The sequence below is a fragment of the Echiichthys vipera genome (genome assembly GCF_963691815.1).
Source record: "Echiichthys vipera genome assembly, chromosome: 8".
Taxonomy (NCBI): domain Eukaryota; kingdom Metazoa; phylum Chordata; class Actinopteri; order Perciformes; family Trachinidae; genus Echiichthys; species Echiichthys vipera.
This window is the reverse complement of record NC_139833.1, coordinates 5,795,325-5,814,571: the sequence shown is the minus strand read 5'-3', so window position 1 is coordinate 5,814,571 and position 19,247 is coordinate 5,795,325. Positions and strand designations below refer to the sequence as shown.

The window sequence follows — 19,247 nt, the reverse complement described above, 5'->3', positions numbered from 1 at the left end:
TTTGGCTGTCAATACTATGAATTTCGTTCTTTGTTACCTTCATTTTAAAGTTTAAACATTATGATAACTGATGGCTAATAATGTACACTGTCAGCAAGTCTGATGAATACATATGCATGTTTGCACAAAGGCTCCAATGACATTTGTTCCCTCCTTATCAGTCTTTGGATTATTCTTTCTAGTTGTTTAGTCCTCTTCCAAGAGTTTCCAAGAACCAAAACTTTATTAATTGACTTCTTACATAGCTTCAGCAGAGCTTGAAGTATCTATTTGATTGCATAAAACAATGTGGTTTAGTGGGTTGTTTAATCTTTATTTAACCAGTAAAGTAAATCAAACAAAGTCAATTCAGTTCTCATTCCCACGGAAAGCCGGGCAAGAGGAGAAACCTTAACAAAATGCTCAACGGCATAAGCAGGGAGGTAAAAAATCATTATGTCAACAGGAAAGATCATAAGAAACCACAATTTCAGAGTCATTTTTTAATGTAAAACTTCCAAAAGGCTCATCAGTAATTCTGGCTTTTCGTAAAAAACTGCTTCGGACGAGTCAGACTTGAATGCACCGTGTGCGATATCCCAAGAAGCACCTCCACACTCAACTTTTCACGTTTGCAGATTTGGCCGAACCTCCAAAGTGTTTCTTATCTCTTAGCCTAATTGCACATTGCTCCCCTCTCGATCAAGATGTCGTAGGTTAATTATCTAAAAAGTACCAGGTGGCACCTCCTCTACCTAGTTTCCATTGTGCATAATAAATTCTGTTACAGTGTTTGGCTCCGTCTCAAACTGCAGTGCTCTCGCTGCCAAGAACCCCGTCTGAAAAACTATGGAGATTCCTAATGTACCTAAATGGACTTAATATTTTCCACAGCTGCATGCAACAAAGTGCATGCCTCACTTCTCAAAGTGATTCATATGGCTTATGTCGATAGTTGGGAAACTTCTGGTGTTGGAAAACCTTTTTCTGAAGTTGAAAAGCCTTCAAACTTCGCCTGTTAATCCACCTTCCACCCTTTGTTGTGGAACAGCTTCGATCAGTCCTTTTGAAGCATATTTTGGAAAGCAGGTTTTGGCGAAATGGTTGGATCAGAGGCTTATGGAGCTTTGCATTGAAAAAGTGTCAAGGCTGACAAAAAGCATGCGGAGATGGCCTCACTAATGGTGTCTTGACTCTGTCTCCTGCAGGGACCATGTCTTCGCCGTCAATCTTGCCACTTCATCTGAGCAGATAATCCCACAGCAGGTAGGAAAGTCTGTCCACAATCCAAATGTCCTGGTGTTGCCATTCAGAGTCACCTCTGTTTCAATGTCTAACATACAACATGTCCTTTTATGTGTTTGAGTCCATATCCATGTTTTTACTGAACATTATTTAAAATATAATTATATAAAAACTAATATCCAAAGCCCCTTCCACACATGCACAGCCAACGTGAAATGATCTATACATTACCCAGCGGGGCTGTATGTGAGACCACAAATATCAAACCGTTTACAGTTTGCAGTTTACCGGCTCCGTAGTACAAAGACCGGATAATCTCAGAGTGAGCTCTAAACCTCTCATTCTCTGGTGCATTTGCAGTGAATGAAAGGGGCGTGTTGATATATATTTGCTGCAAAACAAACATGTCATGGCGAAGAAGAAGGTCACAAAAAGAGGGCAACAAAATAGTCAAATATTCAGGAACTTTTGTCACTAAGGGCCGACGCCAAAATCATCAGACAAATTCAGAGAACGCCAATTCATTAACTCTCACATCGCCACAATTTATAATCTCTTCGCGTCTTGTCCAACACCGCCTTCTTGTACATAAGTGAAGGTGCGGTTTTGCTGCTCAAACGTAATATTTTTGTTGATACATAGATCTTGACTTTTTTCAAAGGAAGTTTTGATGCAAGGCGGCGTTCCTCAGACGAGTTCCCGTATTTTCCGAACCGCTCTGTGTGCTTGCTGTGTGTTTTTACAGGAAAACCTCTCGAAATGTTTGTATCTCATTATTTTCCTTTCTACCCTTGCCTGCCTTTTCACTCAAGTATTAAGCAATCTCTCTTCAGACATATATCCAATACAAGTGGAGCGGGGCCTCTCGTCGCTTTTGAAGTGCCACGCTCCTTCCTATCTGAATCTCATTTGTCAAACATGATTGCACTTAAATAAAAGCCCTCCAAGGCCCGGACTTTTGTTTGCTCGTATTTAGATTAGTGCTAAACACAGATATTCATTCTGATAAGGCCAACACTCTATCTGTCAAGGAGATCTCAGATATTGATTTGGGCGCAGACTGTGGCTCAAAGAAATGGGAACTTTTGAGCAGCACGTCAATCCATCTTATATGAGGGCCCAGATATTGAATGTATATGATGCAGCTTTTAGCCATTTACCCAGACCTTCTCCACCTCCAGTGTGACAGCACGGACTGACTGGGATATTATTGAAAACTGTACCCATCTTCTGCTTCTTAATCTGTGTCTGTGACTGACTCATATCACCAGAAAATGGTGCCTCTTCATTACAGATGCATTCCTTCACATTGGCTCATTTTTACGCCTTCATTTTTCACACCGGGCACTCATTCACATTCTCCCCTTCACCGATCTCTCCGGGCTCGGGTGGCCATAGTAATTATTAGTAAACCAAATCAAGCGTGGACGAGGCAGGGTCCATTTCCATAATGCTGACTCCTACTGAATCGTGTCAGATCTTCACAAAGTCACACTGGAGATGTCCCGTGCATGAACCTGGAGGGCGAAGCACTGGCTTTAAATCAAGGATGAAAAAAGAAATTGTTTCCCACTCAGAAAATGATTGATAAGTTAGTCTCCACTGTTCCGACTGAGCTTGAATATAAAATTTGTGTTTTGCCAAAAATGTATCAGACAGACAAAAGATGTGCAACGTTTGCAGATAAGGGCTTGTGTCCACATAGTGTTTATTTCTGGCTCTGACGGGGTTCTAGGGAACGTTTCCTTCCAGCACTTCCAAGCATTGCCTCTGGGTTTTTCTCATAAACGACATTACAACACATTAGCTAGGTTGCTAGCTTAATGCTACATTAACATGAAGGGTTGACTACACAGCTAACAAAAAGCTTACAACATGTACAGTGATAAAAGCACAACACTCACTCAATAAAATGTATAAAAAAACATTGTCAAATATTGCCAGCCTAAGTCTAAATGCGTCCATCATATGCAGAGGAAACCAAAAATGTTGGTCCTAAGGTGTAAAGCAGGAAGCCCTTCACAATTAAAATGTGTTTCTCCCCTTCATCCGCTCCTAGTTTCCGGGTGTACACAGCAGTTAGATTGCATTCACCTCTCCGAAGTAGTTTCTGCTGTGGCTGCTGGACTGAAAAACATCCGATAAAATGGAAAACCAGCTTGAGAACAAGAATACAAGGGGCCTGTGGGACAAATTGTTTTTCAGGGACTTATGGTCCAGGAGCAGTGACCCCTCGGCTCCAGTAAGGCATCGAAATGTATTATACCACAGGGTGGCTTATTGCAAGGTTGTTGTTGAGAACACCTTGAGACGAATTTAAGACCCAAACAGCCAAGAAAAAGGAAAGAGAGAGAGAAATGTACAAGTCTCTCCAGCTTTGTACCTTTCAGCATCCAAGGAATAGGACTTGGACTCATCCTTGTCTTTTTTTTTGGCGGGGGTTGGTTCTCGACTGATATGGGATTATCAATATTAAGAGAGCAGGACGGCCAGGGGTGGATATATAATGTCGATATCATGTCGTAACTTCCTTCAACAGTAGCCACACTGACGAGGCTTTTTCAATTCTTTTGTTAATCAGCTTTTCAAGTGTATGCATCAGCATTAAATGGCAGTAATCGCCCGACAGACTAATTAGCCATACTGTAAAATAAATTAGATTTAAAGATATTTATACAGAGTAATTAAATAAAAAATCTCATGTTCATATCAAACTGTGTGAAAATATCCTCTGCAGGCTCAATGCTAAGAAGGTGATTAAAAGTATGCATTTGTACAAAAGTTTATTTTCTACATTTAAAATGAAAATAAAGGTGGACCATCTGAGGAAAAGTTGACAGGTATAGTTCATATTGTAACTTTCGATGGAGAAAGAAAGAGTCGTCATTCAAAAAAGAGACCTTCGACTCACAATTGGCTTTAAAAGCAAGTGCACTCAAGCTAAGGGCACTACCACACGATCGAAAACATCCTTTTTTATTTTCTCTGTCGTTCTTAAAAAGTTTTCCATCCACACGGCCTCGACTCAGGAAATATCTGCGTAACATCTGAAGCCAGTGACACCGACCCTAAACGTTGTAGTACCCATGCCAGGCCTGCATGTGCCGCAGATGGGGAGACGCTGTGTAGAATACAAACACTGAAGAGTTTCTTGCCAAATCAGGCGACTTCGCAAATTCTCCTCTATCCTAGTGAGAAATCCGTCCACTGTTTCTGGTGTTATTGGAGACTTTTGTGGTGTTTTGGACTCTGTTGCATGAATCACTCTGCAGTTAGTGTCCTCAACGAGCAGAGGGTGCTGCTGTGAGCCCCTTCCCCGCCCCGAAGCCCTCATAAGCGTGCACTTTCTCACTAGATTTTGAGACTTTTCAGACCTTCTTAGCGACTTTATTTATAAAAAGAGACTAGCGACCAATTTAGCGTCTTATTCGGAGCATCAGGGAAAAGGGAGAGCAGGCGTGTGGCTCAGAGTCCAGTTCAGTAAACAGTCTATGGGTCCGTTTCTCTGCTCTCATGCAGCAGCACTGAGGTGGGGCGATGACTGCATTGTTTAACAAAGTATCCAAAGTATGCCATGGGGGGCTACCCACTCTGGGACCCGGTTTCAAAAGATCCTGTTTTCAGGCTCAGATAATGCTGGCTGCGTGTGGATGGTCGGCCAAAACGATACTAAAGTTGTGCAGTTACAGGAAAACGTGTCTCCGTGTGGACGGGCCCTAAGACTGCAGACAAAAAGACCCAGAGCAGATCTCAGTCACGCTGCCCTGCTACTCCTTGGAGAGACTGTCCCATAGTACCCAAGTGTTGATATGTCACTGAGTGAGACATCAAGCTCCTGTCTGCTCAAACACTGTCAGGACGGTTGACAAAGAATGACTTGGGAGAAGTGTACACAACTGCCAGCATCCTCTGTCTTATTTATGAGCGCTGAGAAAATTCTGGTCTTTAAATTCTCCGACAAGAAGGGAGCACATTAAACCTTCAGCTAGGCAGAGCTTGTTAACGAGTTGATAGATCTCTCTCCATAACAGCCCACTGGACAACCAGTGCTGATACAGAAAGTGTGTTGGTGTTTGTGAAGACGAAGGGCAGAGCTTTCGGCCAGGAGGTTAATTGAGGCCAATTGGCTGTTGCTCATATAGACGGTGAAGGGATGCAAACATCCTCTGATTCCAGCGTGTGTGTGTTCCCACATATTTAGACTTATTTTCTAGTGATTTTTATCACCGAGGGAACGGCAATGTTTAGCTGCCCACTGACGAGCTGATATCCCTGATATTCCCCGCTTGTTTGTTTTTTCCGCGACAGTTTATTGAAGTTAATGAGATTTTCATCACAGCTGTCTCGTAATAGCACTTGAACGATTGAGAGCAACAAAAGCTGGAATGGTGAGAAACAGCTTGTCTGCGAGCTGACAGTTGGCTGTCTTTTCCATTTTTCAGAAACTGACTTGGAAGACGAAGGATGTGGAGAAGTGCACTGTACGAGGAAAAAACAGTGTGAGTATTATCTTTCAGACACGTACAGTACACATCTTCCTCTCTCTGTTTGTGCTTTTATTTCTCTCTCCATTCGTGCGTGAGTGCGTGCGTGTGTGTGCGTGCCAATATAAAATGCACTCTTTACCTGCTACAAAACCTGCTTTGATTCTGTCGTTGCCGTGCCAGTAGCCAACATGGACCGGGTCCCTAATGTAGAATAACATCAAGCTGTTTTCCACCTGACAGGACGAATGTTACAACTACATCAAAGTGCTGGTGCCGCGTAACGACGAGACGCTTTTCGCCTGCGGCACCAACGCCTTCAACCCCACCTGCCGTAACTATAAGGTAAGATACTGCACCGCTGCTTCCCGGCATCAATTACAGATAAGAGATGGTGTTTGGGTATGAGCTGATATGAGACGTGTTTGTGCTGCTTCAGTTGTACCCCATTATTTAAGTTGCTAACAGAAATGACAAACTGAAAACTAAACACACATCACATCAGCACCACGCTGACTTTCTGCGAGAGAGCCACACTGGGTCACGCAGCGCAGATGTTTTATACATCAGTGAAATCTACAAAATGCTGCTTGAAGTCACAGTGTTACACATTCAGACCGGGACACATGCTGATGTAATTATATAATATAACATGTGTATATAGATACATCACATACACAGTAGGTGAGGATGGATATTTTACAGTTTGTTTATTTACATTTAAATGAGCACAAACATGAGGTGAAATGTCATAATGTCATTATTGGAAAATAAAAGAAATCTGACAACAAAGCCAGAAAAAACATTTATCACATAATCTGATGAGAATAAAATAGGTCATTTAAACAGTCAACCTGATAATATTAATTATGATTATAACAGAAAATCTCAAGTGAAATAGATAAAATATATATATAAACAAAAACATAAACATAACAGTTTAATAATGCACTCATACTGCACTGCAATTTCATGTTACACGTCTGCTAATACACCGACCATTTCAGTCCATCAGTTTCACCTGTGCTTAGCTGCTAGAGCCCAGACAGTAGAGATGCACGGATCGGCTCTGAAGGCATCCAAATCTGTGTGTACTCTTAAATCATAGTTATAAACTTGACAGAGGACGCACGACTAAACTTTTTGTTTCTAAAATAACCAATGAAGCTGTTGTTCCTGGTGAGTAAATGCGCACACGCCGTCTCTCTCTACACCTTTGCCTGATACCAGCAGTGGACAGCAACTGCGCTCTGTTTTCTGTTTTCACATTTTATAGAATGTAATTAATATTTTCCTCCATGATGAATTATTTCAACCATCCTCTGTTATTAAGAATGTTCATTTTTTATTAACCCGGGCCCCGATCGACGCGTCGCCCACAGACATTTCTGCAATCCATGCATCACTGCCGGACAGTAGATAAAATAATGGTAACACCACATGGAAAAGGACATCTGCTCTGAAATAACACCTACACAAACAGTGCTGCAGAGACTGGTCATGCCAGGTTGAATGCAATATTTATCAGCTGTAAAAGAAGTCTGGCAGCCAGCACTTCAATATGTGCTTTCAATGATGGTACAACAAACAGCTGTGAGGTCAAACTGCAGCAGCACATTTCAAAATAACTGGGAGATTATTAAATGCATAAAAAGGGAGGTCTGAACAATCAGGTCACACGTGGACAAGACACCAAACAGCCATCCAAACAATTTACTCTCAGCGGCATATGTACTGAGCACATACCCCTCACTGTGAAAGGAGCCATATTTGTATTTCACGTTGGTGCAATAATATGTTGACTCAACAAGGCGGAGACGAAGCAATCTGTTGACAGAACACAAGATATGCTGATGAAGGCGATATTACAACACACACCTCTGAAACAACAAAGCACAGGGAGGAGATGAGATGTGAGGAAGAAAGTGAGGAGCGGAATAGACGGATGGGAAAGGAGAGCAGGGTCAGGAGCCGGTAGACGAGTGTCTCGGCTGCATCTCGTCTCCAACAGCGCTGAGAACTGCTGCCTAAGTGAAAACATTGTGCTTCAGAACAGGCAAAGATACATTCATTTAAGGACAATGGAAAAGTAAAGCCGTTACACTTTGACGTCTGTTGAGTAAAAACCCAACGTGACATTGCGGTGGAGCCTCAGAGGTGACATCACAGGCTTGGACTGTGATTCACAGCGGGCCATTAGAGGAGGATGGAGCACAAGTCCTACGGTGCGGACCGTAAATCTAGCAGCGTGGGGGAGAATGAAATCCAAAAGGGAGCTGAATAACTCAAGACTTTACATTTCACTGGGTTTTTCTTTTTTCTTTCTTTTTTCCAGTGCGCTGATCTGTGAACTAACCGAGTGGTTTATATCAAGGAGTCAGCACGGGTGAAGTCCCAGGGTCCTTCTGTGGTTTCTTTTTAAGTGCCCAGCAAATGCACAGAATCATTTAAAGATGTGCTCAGTGAAACGGGATTAGCATGATTTCCAACAGTGGATATCAAAACAAAAAAGGCAATAGTAGATGTTATGTTTGTATTGTTGGCACTCAACTCGGAGATAACCTCTGAATTAATGATAATGTAAGTTTTGTCTTGCCTGTCACAACCAATTAAGTTTTCCATTGAACACTGCCCAAAACAAGAACACAGTAATACAATTAAGATGAAGAATGATAGAGAAAAATATCATTTAAGAACAAACAAAATTAATCAGATGAAGTGGCCTTTAAAAACAAATCTAAACAACAGTAAATGTTTAACTTTAAATACACTCTGTGACATTTTCTAACCGCCTAGTTATGGCTGCTAAGCTGTGATTGGACAGTCTCTTTTTGGGGGGAGGGTTTAAGCGACTGCTCAGTTAAACCATACGTCAATATTTCAGCATGTTGAGTTATTTCCCAGTTTAGAAGAGCTATGGTTACGTTCACGCTGCAGTTCCATGTGACCTGAATCGTGTTTTTTTGCTCATATGTGACCCATGTCTGATTTCCTTTTGACAGTGTGAACAGCACGGGTCCCATTGAATCTGACATTTTTGAATCAGAGTCAGGCGACTTTTAAATGCTCTACTGAATCGGAGACGTATCGAATTTTTTTTAATGCAATCTGAACCGCCAGGTCCCATTTAATGTGACTTTGACGTCACTCTGACCCGCGCTGCACTGTTATGTAAAGGACAAATAAAGTTGATAGGAGAAAAAAAAGCGGGAGCCAGGAACTGGATCAAAACAAACATGGAGGACAGCAGTGAAGCAGGCGGCAATGGAGGGATGGTGAAGTTTTCTATCTTGTTCTAGTTTTATATTGAGCCATAAAGTCCTACAATACTGATTGTCGTTGCCATGTTCGCTTCTGGAAACACCGTTGAAGTGATGTCATCAATGATCAACTGCTCATGCGGGTCCCTTCAGGAGTGTGAGCTGTTCACACAGACAGGCCACATTTAAAGCCCCTGAACACCCACACAGGTGTTTTCAGTTAACTTGTTGAGTAGACCTCTTCTCAGGACTGTGTGGGTGTGTGTACTGTGATTGATTGTCATCTTTCCTAGTCTCCTGTTAGCTTTGTTTTACCTGTTAAGGCGGGACAAGTGCACCTTTATCATTCTTAGTGGTCGATTCCCATCAAATTCTCATCAAAGCTCCGCCCACCTTCAACCAAAGCAGAGGTCTAATCAGCCAGAATTACTGAAAACACCTGTGTGGGTGTTCAGGGTCTTTAAAGACGTAATGTGAACAAACAAACAGACAAAAAAATCGTATTTGACCAAAAAAATCGGAATTGTGCAGCGTGAACGTAGCATTTGATTCTGTGCTTGAATCTGATTTAGCCCGACCCGCTAGGTTCTTTTTATTTACTTATCTTCTTAAATGCAGACCGTATAGTCTTTGTAATGTCATAAATAATGTATGGGATGTGTAACGGTGCGTGTTTGTGACCTTTAACCTTTAATCTGGCTCAGGCCCAAAGCTGCTACTGTGGTCTGAGCTCCGGTTGGGCTGGAACAGAAACTATGCAGGTTCATGCGTGTTGGGCCTGGTATTTCTGGACCAATCGTAGCACTGCGGTGTAGTCTGGGGGGTTATGAACTAAATACAGCTCCTCCATAGACTGATGGTATAATAAACAATACTTTCCAGGATCAAACCATGTCTCAGGTGTCAGAAAGAACCTGCACAGTCTCATTGCTCACCTCCGAGTCTCCAAAGGTTAATGCACAGGGGTAAGATCGCTGTACAATCTTTAAAGAACTGCATACCAACCTACATCCAATCATCATCATCTCCCTGTCACAGAGCGGCTGATTTACACAAAACACCTCCACAAACTCTATCTGCACCCCCCCAGCCGCCCCCTCCTCTCTCGCCTGGAAAAAAGAAGTGGAAGAGATGACTATCCAGACAGCTGGGGAGAGAGGGAGGAAGTGTAAATCATATCAGGGAAACTGTCTCTGGGAATGCATAGAAAAATCTGTGGAGGACAGGGGGGGGTTGAGTGAGAGGCCTCTGTGTTGTGTTGTTTTCTGTGTGTTTTGGTCAAAGACACGAATGGCTGCCCAACCATGACTGTACAGCTTCACTGACCAGACTGCAGAGACAGCTGGTCCGCAGACAAACAGAGAGGCTGTCTTCGACATGCGTTTGCAGTACAACAAAACCTCGAAGCGTCAAATCCATCTGTCTTCATCTGTCCACTGGGGTAACGATCCCGCGGTCACCACACAGCTTTGATGAATCCTCACATCTCTCCGACTTGTGAGGTCTGTTTGTGATTAACAAACTGGAAGCTGCAGTCTGTTAATCACAAAAACACCGAGTCATTGTTTATTCCTCATATTCGGAACGGAATTGAATTATATTTGAAGCACAAATCTGATTACTGATTAGAGACTGAATGGTTCTATGAAGCATATTTATTTCAGTTTCTACGAATACAGTTGGTCTCTTGCAAACTTTGTTAGTATATAAGAAAATCTATTTTTCTCAGCATTTGTCATAGAAATCAGCTGACACAAAAATGAGACGTTGGCTGTGATGTTCAAGGCAAACCCCCGGGAGTGAGTTTCCTGCTGTCACAGGTTTTTTTGGTCCGTTTTCTTTCATGCTTTTTTCCTCATGTGTCCGCTTCCCGTTGTGAAAGCCGAACTGGAAAACACATTAAAAGCACTTAGTCGTTTTCCACTCCTGTGCATATAGCCGTGAGTTGTGAAAAGCACTTTTCACCAAAATCTAACCAAAGCTCACCTTTGACGCTAAGAGGCTCCAATAAAAGCGGCAAATACTGCAGTTCATCACACCAACAACACACACGCGTGTCTCTCTCCTAGTGAAGCTTCATAGATGTGATATGTAGGGCAGAGCTGTTGTGCTGGGTTGCGTCAGGTTCAGAGGTGTAAACCAATAAGAATCTGGTGTGTTTTGGGGCTGATGTCTCGGGGCATTCAGTTAAAACATCTGGTTAGAGCAGGGCCTCCCAAGCTTAAGCATGTTGCGTTTCATAAACAGAACAGTTCAATGCAAATTATCCATCCTCTTATGTGTACCAATATGTACAGCAACAAATGTAAGATGTATACATGATGAGATACGTTTCAGATCAAAAATAGGTCACATAAATGACATAAATGAAGAACGCATACTGTAATTTAAATCCGATGGCTTTGTTGTATTGGTTCAGGCTGTTCTCACGCGGTTTTCGTACATATAACGATAAGTAATGCGTAGTCATTTGTGTGCATCACACGTATTTATTGTGTGTGTATTCCCCCATAGTGAAAGCATGTGACATAGTATAAGACATTGAGTTGCCATTTTGGCAGTTAGGCTGGGGCCGCTGCTCCTTTGCGTTGAAAGGAGCCAGTTGAGGTGGTTCGGGCATCTAGTAAGGATGCCCCCTGGGCGCCTCCCTGGGGAGGTGCTCCAGGCACGTCCAGCTGGGAGGAGGCCTCGGGAAGACCCAGGACTAGGTGGAGAGATTATATCTCCACACTGTCCTGGGAACGCCTCAGGATCCCCCAGTTAGAGCTGGTTAATGTGGCCCGGGAAAGGGAAGTTTGGGGTCCCCTGCTAAAGCTGTTGCCCCCGCGACCCGACCCCGGATAAGCGGATGAAGATGAGATGAGATGAGATGAGGTTGGGGTGGTGGCTGAACCCCAAACACAGGAGAGTGGGGTTCAATTCCCGTCTGTATTAAACCAATCCATGGCCTTTTTTCTAAACCTAACCAAGTGTTTTTCACGCGGAACAGTCACCATTTGTTGGCTCAAATTGGTCAAGTAACGCTGTTTTTTTTTTTTTTGGTGTTGCACTTCCGGTTGTGACTTCCGGTCCGGTCCTGCGGTCCGTCAGGGTGTTGAATTTCTCTGCATAACTTTTCGTAGCATTTGATACAGACTTGTTCATGACGGAACGTTGATAGGTTATAATTGCTTTTTTAAATGTAAATACTTAATCATGAATATTAAATCGGAAATTCTTTTACGTTTTATTATTTATTGAAAATGATGCAGTACAGTTACAACCCACCAGGGGGCCACGGCCCACACGTTGGGAATAACTGAGTTAAAGGATTATGCTAATTTTAAAGCTCCACTGGGACAAATTTTCAAAAACACCAAAGGAAGTATTGTTAATAAAGGGACTCTCCAAAAACAGTCAAATACCTCTTTTGTGCCAGAATTAGCTTCAAGCTAATTTACATCTGAATGAATACAATAATAAACACACAGGACAAGATGATGTGAAGCACCACATCACATACACAACAGAAACATCAGTAATGCTAATCCTTATTTGATATGATTAGCTGTTTGAAAATCCCATTAAAAGCCAGTACTTATTAATTAAGTAATACTGCAATGGCCCTGATTAGATTGTGTAAGTGTTCCCATTATTGTGTCCAGTTCACATACGAGCTTTGTGTTCAGGGTTTGCAGTGAAAGTACAGTTTAAGGAGCCCAAATGTTTCTTCCCACATCGATATTAAAGTGATTGTAACTTACTTGCTATCAGAACTGATTTGTTCTAAGAATCATCTCTAGAATCTGCATCCTGTTGTGCATTTAGAGCGGCAGGTCCGCCCGCCGAGCCCCGTTAATCAGTAAGAGTGAAATTTAGATCCTTGATTACGAACCAGTTTGCCATCTCTTTCCTTTTAATCTGGCATCTCCGTTCTCCATATGCTTGCTCACCAAAACTTTGCTCCATAAGAGTAGTTAACTTTATGGATATTATTGTTTGCAATATTAGGGAGGTGTTCCAGGCACGTCCAGCTGGGAGGAGGCCTCGGGGAAGACCCAGGACCAGGTGGAGAGCAGGTCCACACTGGCCTGGGAACGCCTCGGGATCCCCCAGTTAGAGCTGGTTAATGTGGCCCGGGAAAGGGAAGTTTGGGGTCCCCTGCTAAAGCTGCTGCCCCCGTGACCCGACCCCGGATAAGAGGTTGAAGATGAGATGAGATGAGATGAGATATTAGAGATAAGATAATGGTGTTAAACGTGATGCTCTGATACTGTTGCACCATGCACACTCTTTCAAAAGGCTGTTGTTTGACTTAATGAGTCATTGCAATTCAATATATACTGTATATTTTGGCAGTTTTCAAACCTTTTATTACCGAGCACAGATATGTTATGGGGTGAGAGAGAGGGGGAGACATGCAGGGAAAGGCTGCAGGTCGGAGTCGAACTTGTGGTCGCTGCCTCGAGGACCTTTAGCCTCTTTAAGTGGGGGGACTGCTCTAACCACTGTGCCACCGACCGCCCCTAATGTTTAAATAGTTGAAATAAAATGGTCACACTGTTATATAAATGTATATTCAGTAGCTTTACCTTTGTTGTGTATGTTTTTCTTTGACACTAACATTTCATCGTCCATGCTGGTGTTTTTTTTGTGTCATGTCATAGCACTGACCCCCCACCCCCTCCTACTCCCACCACCGCTATTGGCGATCTCGGGTAACCACGACTGGGCAATATGAAAATAGAAAGCCTTGTCCAACCCCAGGCGGCGTAGCATCATATACCAGGCCGTGTGTTAATGGACTGTTAAAGTGATGTGTGTGTGTGTGTCTGTGTGTGTGTGTGTATTAGAGAGTCACCTTGTTGCTACAGAGGGTGTTGAATCCGCTCTGCATGCACATACACACTGCTGGGTGTCGCTTATTACTGTTACCTGAGGTTTACAACCTTACTAACGGCGTGCCGGAAAATGGACGCTAAATATCTGCGGCCGAGAGATAAACTGTCATCTCAGCTCGTGCCGGCAGGACCTCCCAACTTCACACACATGTTTTATGGCCCGGCGCACACACACAGTACATCACATAAAACTAATCTTTATGGTGCATGTGTTGTCTTTCATATTACCAGGTTGATTTGGTATGCATCCCTCGCATTCAGCCTGTCACTCTGTCTTTTATATCCAATCTATTGGATTAGCTTCACAGTTCTGTATACGGCCTCACTAAATATCCATTTGTCGTTGTGTCCTGTCCCCTAGATGTCCACACTGGAGCAGGAGGGAGAGGAGGTGGTGGGACAGGCTCGATGCCCCTTCGAGTCCCGCCAGTCCAACGTCGGCCTTTTTGCAGGTGAGTACGGCAGAGCGACCAAGTTCCTGTAGAGACTGTCCTGTTACCGACATGTAACAGGTTCAACTCCCACACCTGCTCATCTGTCATAACATCCTTTATAAAGTGCCCTTATTTTTTATGTTTTTCATTAAACTGGTGTTTATTGGAGTAATGTAAAGTTCAGTTTTCACTGGTAACAGTCAGTGAGTACTAATTCAAATAAGGCTAATCTTCAGGTGAGGCATCAGTTCAAAGGCTGGGTGACTGAGAGACAATCGAGATCAACTTTTAAAAATTCAACAGTCTTAAAGCAATTCTTACCATTCTTGCACATCTCACATCGATACCAAAGCCTGACCTCTGACGTTACCCTGACACGTGTGCTGACAGAAATGCTGCATTCGAGTGCCATGGGAAGTCCGAAGTTTTGGACCACCAACTAGTCAATGTGCACTGTAATGCCTGTCAAAGTGGAACCTCCTACTGGTGAATTCGGGGGAGATCGATCTACCCCGAATTCGCTAGTAGGAGGTTGAACACTTGAATGCAGCATTAGCAGCGCAAGTGAAACAGAGCGACGGATGACAGGCAGGAAGCTCAGCAAATCATTTTATTTGGGCCGAATAAAGTTATTGGTCAGGATTTAATCAGAAATATATGAGAATTGAATATTAAAGAGATTGAACACCTGGTGGATTACTGTTACATTTGAGTGTACCATACTGTTAGTAGGAGCATTTTAAGACTACAAAAGAAAAGTGTAAAAATGCCATAAATGTAAGAATTGCTTTAAAAATCACCACTAAATCAAATGTGTGGCATATGATTATTAATAACGTTTCTGCATTTTTTTATAAGATCGTAATCATTTCATTTGTGTGTGGTAATGCAGTTTAAATGCAGACTGATTTGAAAGGTCCAACATGACCTCAGACTGATGATGTAACTTTGACAAGCAGACTTGATGCTCACTGTCACGGATTACATAACTTAAGCGAGTTTCAAAGCTCTATTTATCGATTTTCTTATTGCACAGAGAAAAATGGGAAGCAGCATGGTTTTCAAAATAGAGAAAATAATTTCAGAATATAGGGGAACAAGCACAATGCTCGACTAAAATACATTATAACTACTACTACATCCTTCCTAGTCTGTCTGTGGAGGATCGAATTAAGTACAAGTGCACAAATGATCACAGGGTGTAATCTGTACTCTGATTAGTGGCGAGATGATTTTCTGCACTAATCATAGCAGAGGAGGAAGCTGATACTTTGTGGACATGCAGGGGTTCAAGTTCACTGCACTCAATCCTGCCAGGTTTCCACTGACATTCATGCAAAGTTCACAGGGGTGTGTTATTAAACGTGACACATTCTCCTACATCTGTTTTCCTCTGCCGCTTTTTAAAGGTCATTAAAAGTCGCCTGTGACCGAAAATAGACACTTGAAACAAGTAGGTTATTCTTGGGGATTGTGGTCGCTGACAATTTATCTCAATTACGTTTTTTGTCCCCCTTCTTTGTCCTCAGGTGGTGATTTCTACTCAGCCACCATGACAGACTTCTTGGCGAGCGATGCGGTGATTTACAGGAGTCTGGGAGAAAGTAGCCCTGTTCTGCGTACGGTCAAGTACGACTCCAAATGGCTGCGAGGTGAGCATCCGGCAGCTTAAAGTGTAATATTTTGCACATTAACATACAGTTGTGCCACTACTGATGTTGAGTTGTGGAAGTGGACTGGTGGAAATATCTCTGATTTATGAATGACAATGTTTACGTGCACTACGAATTCCAGTTTTAGCCTTTATTCTGAAAAAAAAACAACCAATATTACTACTAAGCTGTTTAAATGGCTAACGGAAATGAATATTCCACTGATATTCATGTTTAGGTGTAAAATAGTTTTAAAAGTTTTCCACAAGAGGCCTCCCTCTTTCATTCCTTCAACCAATTGTTTGTAAAGGTCAGTGTTGCGATGTCTAACCTGTTAAGTGAGGTGCCAGTTCATCTCCTGGGCACTGCCGAGGGGCTGTTGAGCAAGGCACCGAGCCCCCAACTGCTCGGGCCGCCGGTCACTGGCAGCCCCCTCGCTCTGACATCTCTCCTTAATTGCATGTATAGGTCCTGTTTGTGCATGTGTGTGTATTTGGGGCCAGTGTGTGTAACATGATTTATAATAAGAGTGAAAAAATTAAATTTCCCCGTTGCGGGATAAATAGAGTAATTCTTCTTCTTCTTCTTCTTCTTCTTCTTCTTCTTCTTCTTCTTCTTCTTCTTCTTCTTCTTCTTCTTCTTCTTCTTCTTCTTCTTCTTCTTCTTCTTCTTCTTCTTCTTCTTCTTCTTCTTCTTCTTCTTCTTCTTCTTCTTCTTCTTCTTCTTCTTCTTCTTCTTCTTCTTCTTCTTCTTCTGTCTTTCATAATTGTTTAAAAGTAGGTGTGTTTCTCCTTCCCTTTAGCAATGTGGGTTTTTCTTTTGAGCATGTATCTCTACCCCAGCCTTGCAGACTGTTACGGTTAGCTGGTTTGTGCACAACGCACACAGCTAACCATAAGTCATAAACAGGCAAAAGTTAATTTACTGGATGTACACGTGTCCAAAGAGCGCTTCTTAAACCTGAATAAATCCTGCATATCTCCCATGTTTTAACTGGAAAAAGGCCTTCTTCAGAATATGTGTGCATGTAAACGTGGCCAATGACTCTGATAGCTGATGCCGATTGCATTTTGGATTAGATTCCAAAATAAATACCGAGATTCACTGAGATGCGAGGATAACAAATCTCCTTTTAAAGCTTTCATCCTTCCTTGCCCCCTTTTTTGTCCAAACACATTCAGGCGGCAGACTTCTCGTTTCTAGCCGGCGTTCACAGTCTCCGATTTTGTCAGCTGTAACTGATTAACATTAATTCCTGAAGTAACTTGGATCATGTTTCTGTGTTTTCTCTCTAACAGCCGTGAAAAACAATCCAATGTTGACAGAACGCCCCGGTTTTATGTAGGGCTGTAGTTTACGATTACTTTCATTATCAAGTAATTGGCCAGTTCTTTTTCTTAATCGATCATCATGACACCATGGTTACCTTCCTGGGTGTCCTCATTAAGAGGAGCATGTAGCGTTGGAACACAGAGGGTCCAGATCCTGAGGCATTGTTGTGATCTCCCTTTAAAGATGTATTTACTTTCCTCTAAGTTCAAGACATTACCAGTGTTCTTTATCTTGTGAAGCCACTTGGAGACTATTGCTTCCAGAAGACACAAATAAGACTTCTATGTTTGCATGAAAAATGAATTGATTCGCTCTACTGCACCCTTGTGACGAAAAGAGAGCTGAGCCAGAAGGCAAAGCACTCGATCTACCGGTCAATCTTGGTTCCTACCCTCACCTATGGTCATGAAAGCTGGGTCAGGACCAAAAGAACGAGGTCACAGGTACAAGAGGCCGAAATGTGTTTTCTCAGGATGGTGGCTGGAGTCTCCCTTAGAGAGAGGGGGAGAAGTTCAGTATCCGTGAGGAACTCGGAGTAGAGCCGCTGCTCCTTTGCGTTGAAAGGAGCCAGTTGAGGTGGTTCAGGATCATCTGGTAAGGATGCCCCCTGGGCGCCTCCCTATGGAGGTGTTTCAGGCACGTCCAGCTGGGAGGAGGCCTCGGGGAAGACCCACAACTAGGTGGAGAGATTAGATCTCCACACTGGCCTGGGAACGCCTCGGGATCCCCCAGTTAGAGCTGGTTAATGTGGCCCGGGAAAGGGAAGTTTGGGGTCCCCTGCTAAAGCTGCTGCCCCCACGACCCGACCCCAGATAAGCGGATGAAGATGAGATGAGATGAGAATTTTTTGTCGACCGGTTTGTTGTTTTAGTAGGTTTCACCTGTTTTTATAGTGCACTTTTATTACACTCAATTAAATGATTGCGATAAATTCAGTGTATTCATATTCTATAAAATGGAATTTGAACTTCAGCCCTTTAAATAACTGTATTTCTGACTTGAGCTTGGGGTTTTTATCAGCACTGGTCCAGGACCAGCTCTGCTATTTGAACACAATGAAGTTTGTTTCTCCTTCTCTTTTTCCCTCCTTACATTTACCATTTTCTCTCAGACCCATTTTCCAAATGGAGCATTTGTGTTTTACCAGCTCCACTTCCAGCCTGCTCACAGTGTCATTCTGGAAATAAGGCATCACTCTCAGTGTGTTTATCACACATCTCTTCTTCTTGTCTCCCACAGAGCCCCATTTCCTCCACGCTATTGAGTACGGGAACTATGTGTACTTCTTCTTCAGTGAGATCGCAGTGGAGTACACCACTCTGGGCAAGGTGAGGATCTCATTTCAGACCCGACACTTGCCACACTTGTGGTTTGCGGTGTCTGTACTTTTGTTTGTGAGTGGAATGAAGTCGAACAACATCTCTTGGCATGCAGGCCACCACAAAAAGAGTTTCGTTTACTGCTCCTCTGTATTCCACCTTGGTAAACCTCATTTATCAGTTAGAGTCATGCCCTTTAAGAGATACCCCCCCCCCCCCCCCCCATGTCCCCTCAGGTGGTTTTCTCCAGAGTCGCACGTGTCTGTAAGAACGACAATGGCGGTTCACCGAGGGTGCTGGAACGTTACTGGACGTCGTTCCTCAAAGCCCGGCTGAACTGCTCCGTCCCGGGCGACTCCTTCTTCTACTTTGACGTTCTGCAGTCGCTGACAAACGTGCTGCAGATCAACCATCGGCCGGCCGTGCTCGGCGTCTTCACCACACAGGCGAACAGGTTGGTATTGATCTTATTGTCTCTTCAGTCAAACTGCATAAACAGATGGTTCAGTCCTGCACTCAGTGTCATACACAGTTGTTATCACTGAAAGTTAGGACTCTCCTCAATTCTTAGTCCACTGACACTCGTTCGATTTTGTCGACTAACCGATAATTTGATTGAATCGACAGATGTGCAACTGATTATCTCCATGCAGAGTTGTGCA

The 19,247-nt window shown here is 43.1% G+C and overlaps 1 protein-coding gene across 3 annotated transcripts in view; it reads left to right on the top strand.

The window, feature by feature from the left end:
• The window catches only part of sema6cb (semaphorin 6Cb), a 170,169-nt gene that overhangs the window by 101,549 nt on the left and 49,373 nt on the right, over positions 1 to 19,247 (top strand). For all 3 annotated transcript variants that reach the window (XM_083918214.1, XM_083918212.1, XM_083918213.1), the window contains 7 exons: positions 1,188 to 1,245; positions 5,667 to 5,723; positions 5,952 to 6,053; positions 14,210 to 14,300; positions 15,812 to 15,934; positions 18,506 to 18,594; positions 18,822 to 19,039. In XM_083918214.1, coding sequence (XP_083774340.1) covers positions 1,188 to 1,245; positions 5,667 to 5,723; positions 5,952 to 6,053; positions 14,210 to 14,300; positions 15,812 to 15,934; positions 18,506 to 18,594; positions 18,822 to 19,039 — 738 coding nt within the window. The remainder of the gene's footprint in view (positions 1 to 1,187; positions 1,246 to 5,666; positions 5,724 to 5,951; positions 6,054 to 14,209; positions 14,301 to 15,811; positions 15,935 to 18,505; positions 18,595 to 18,821; positions 19,040 to 19,247) is intronic.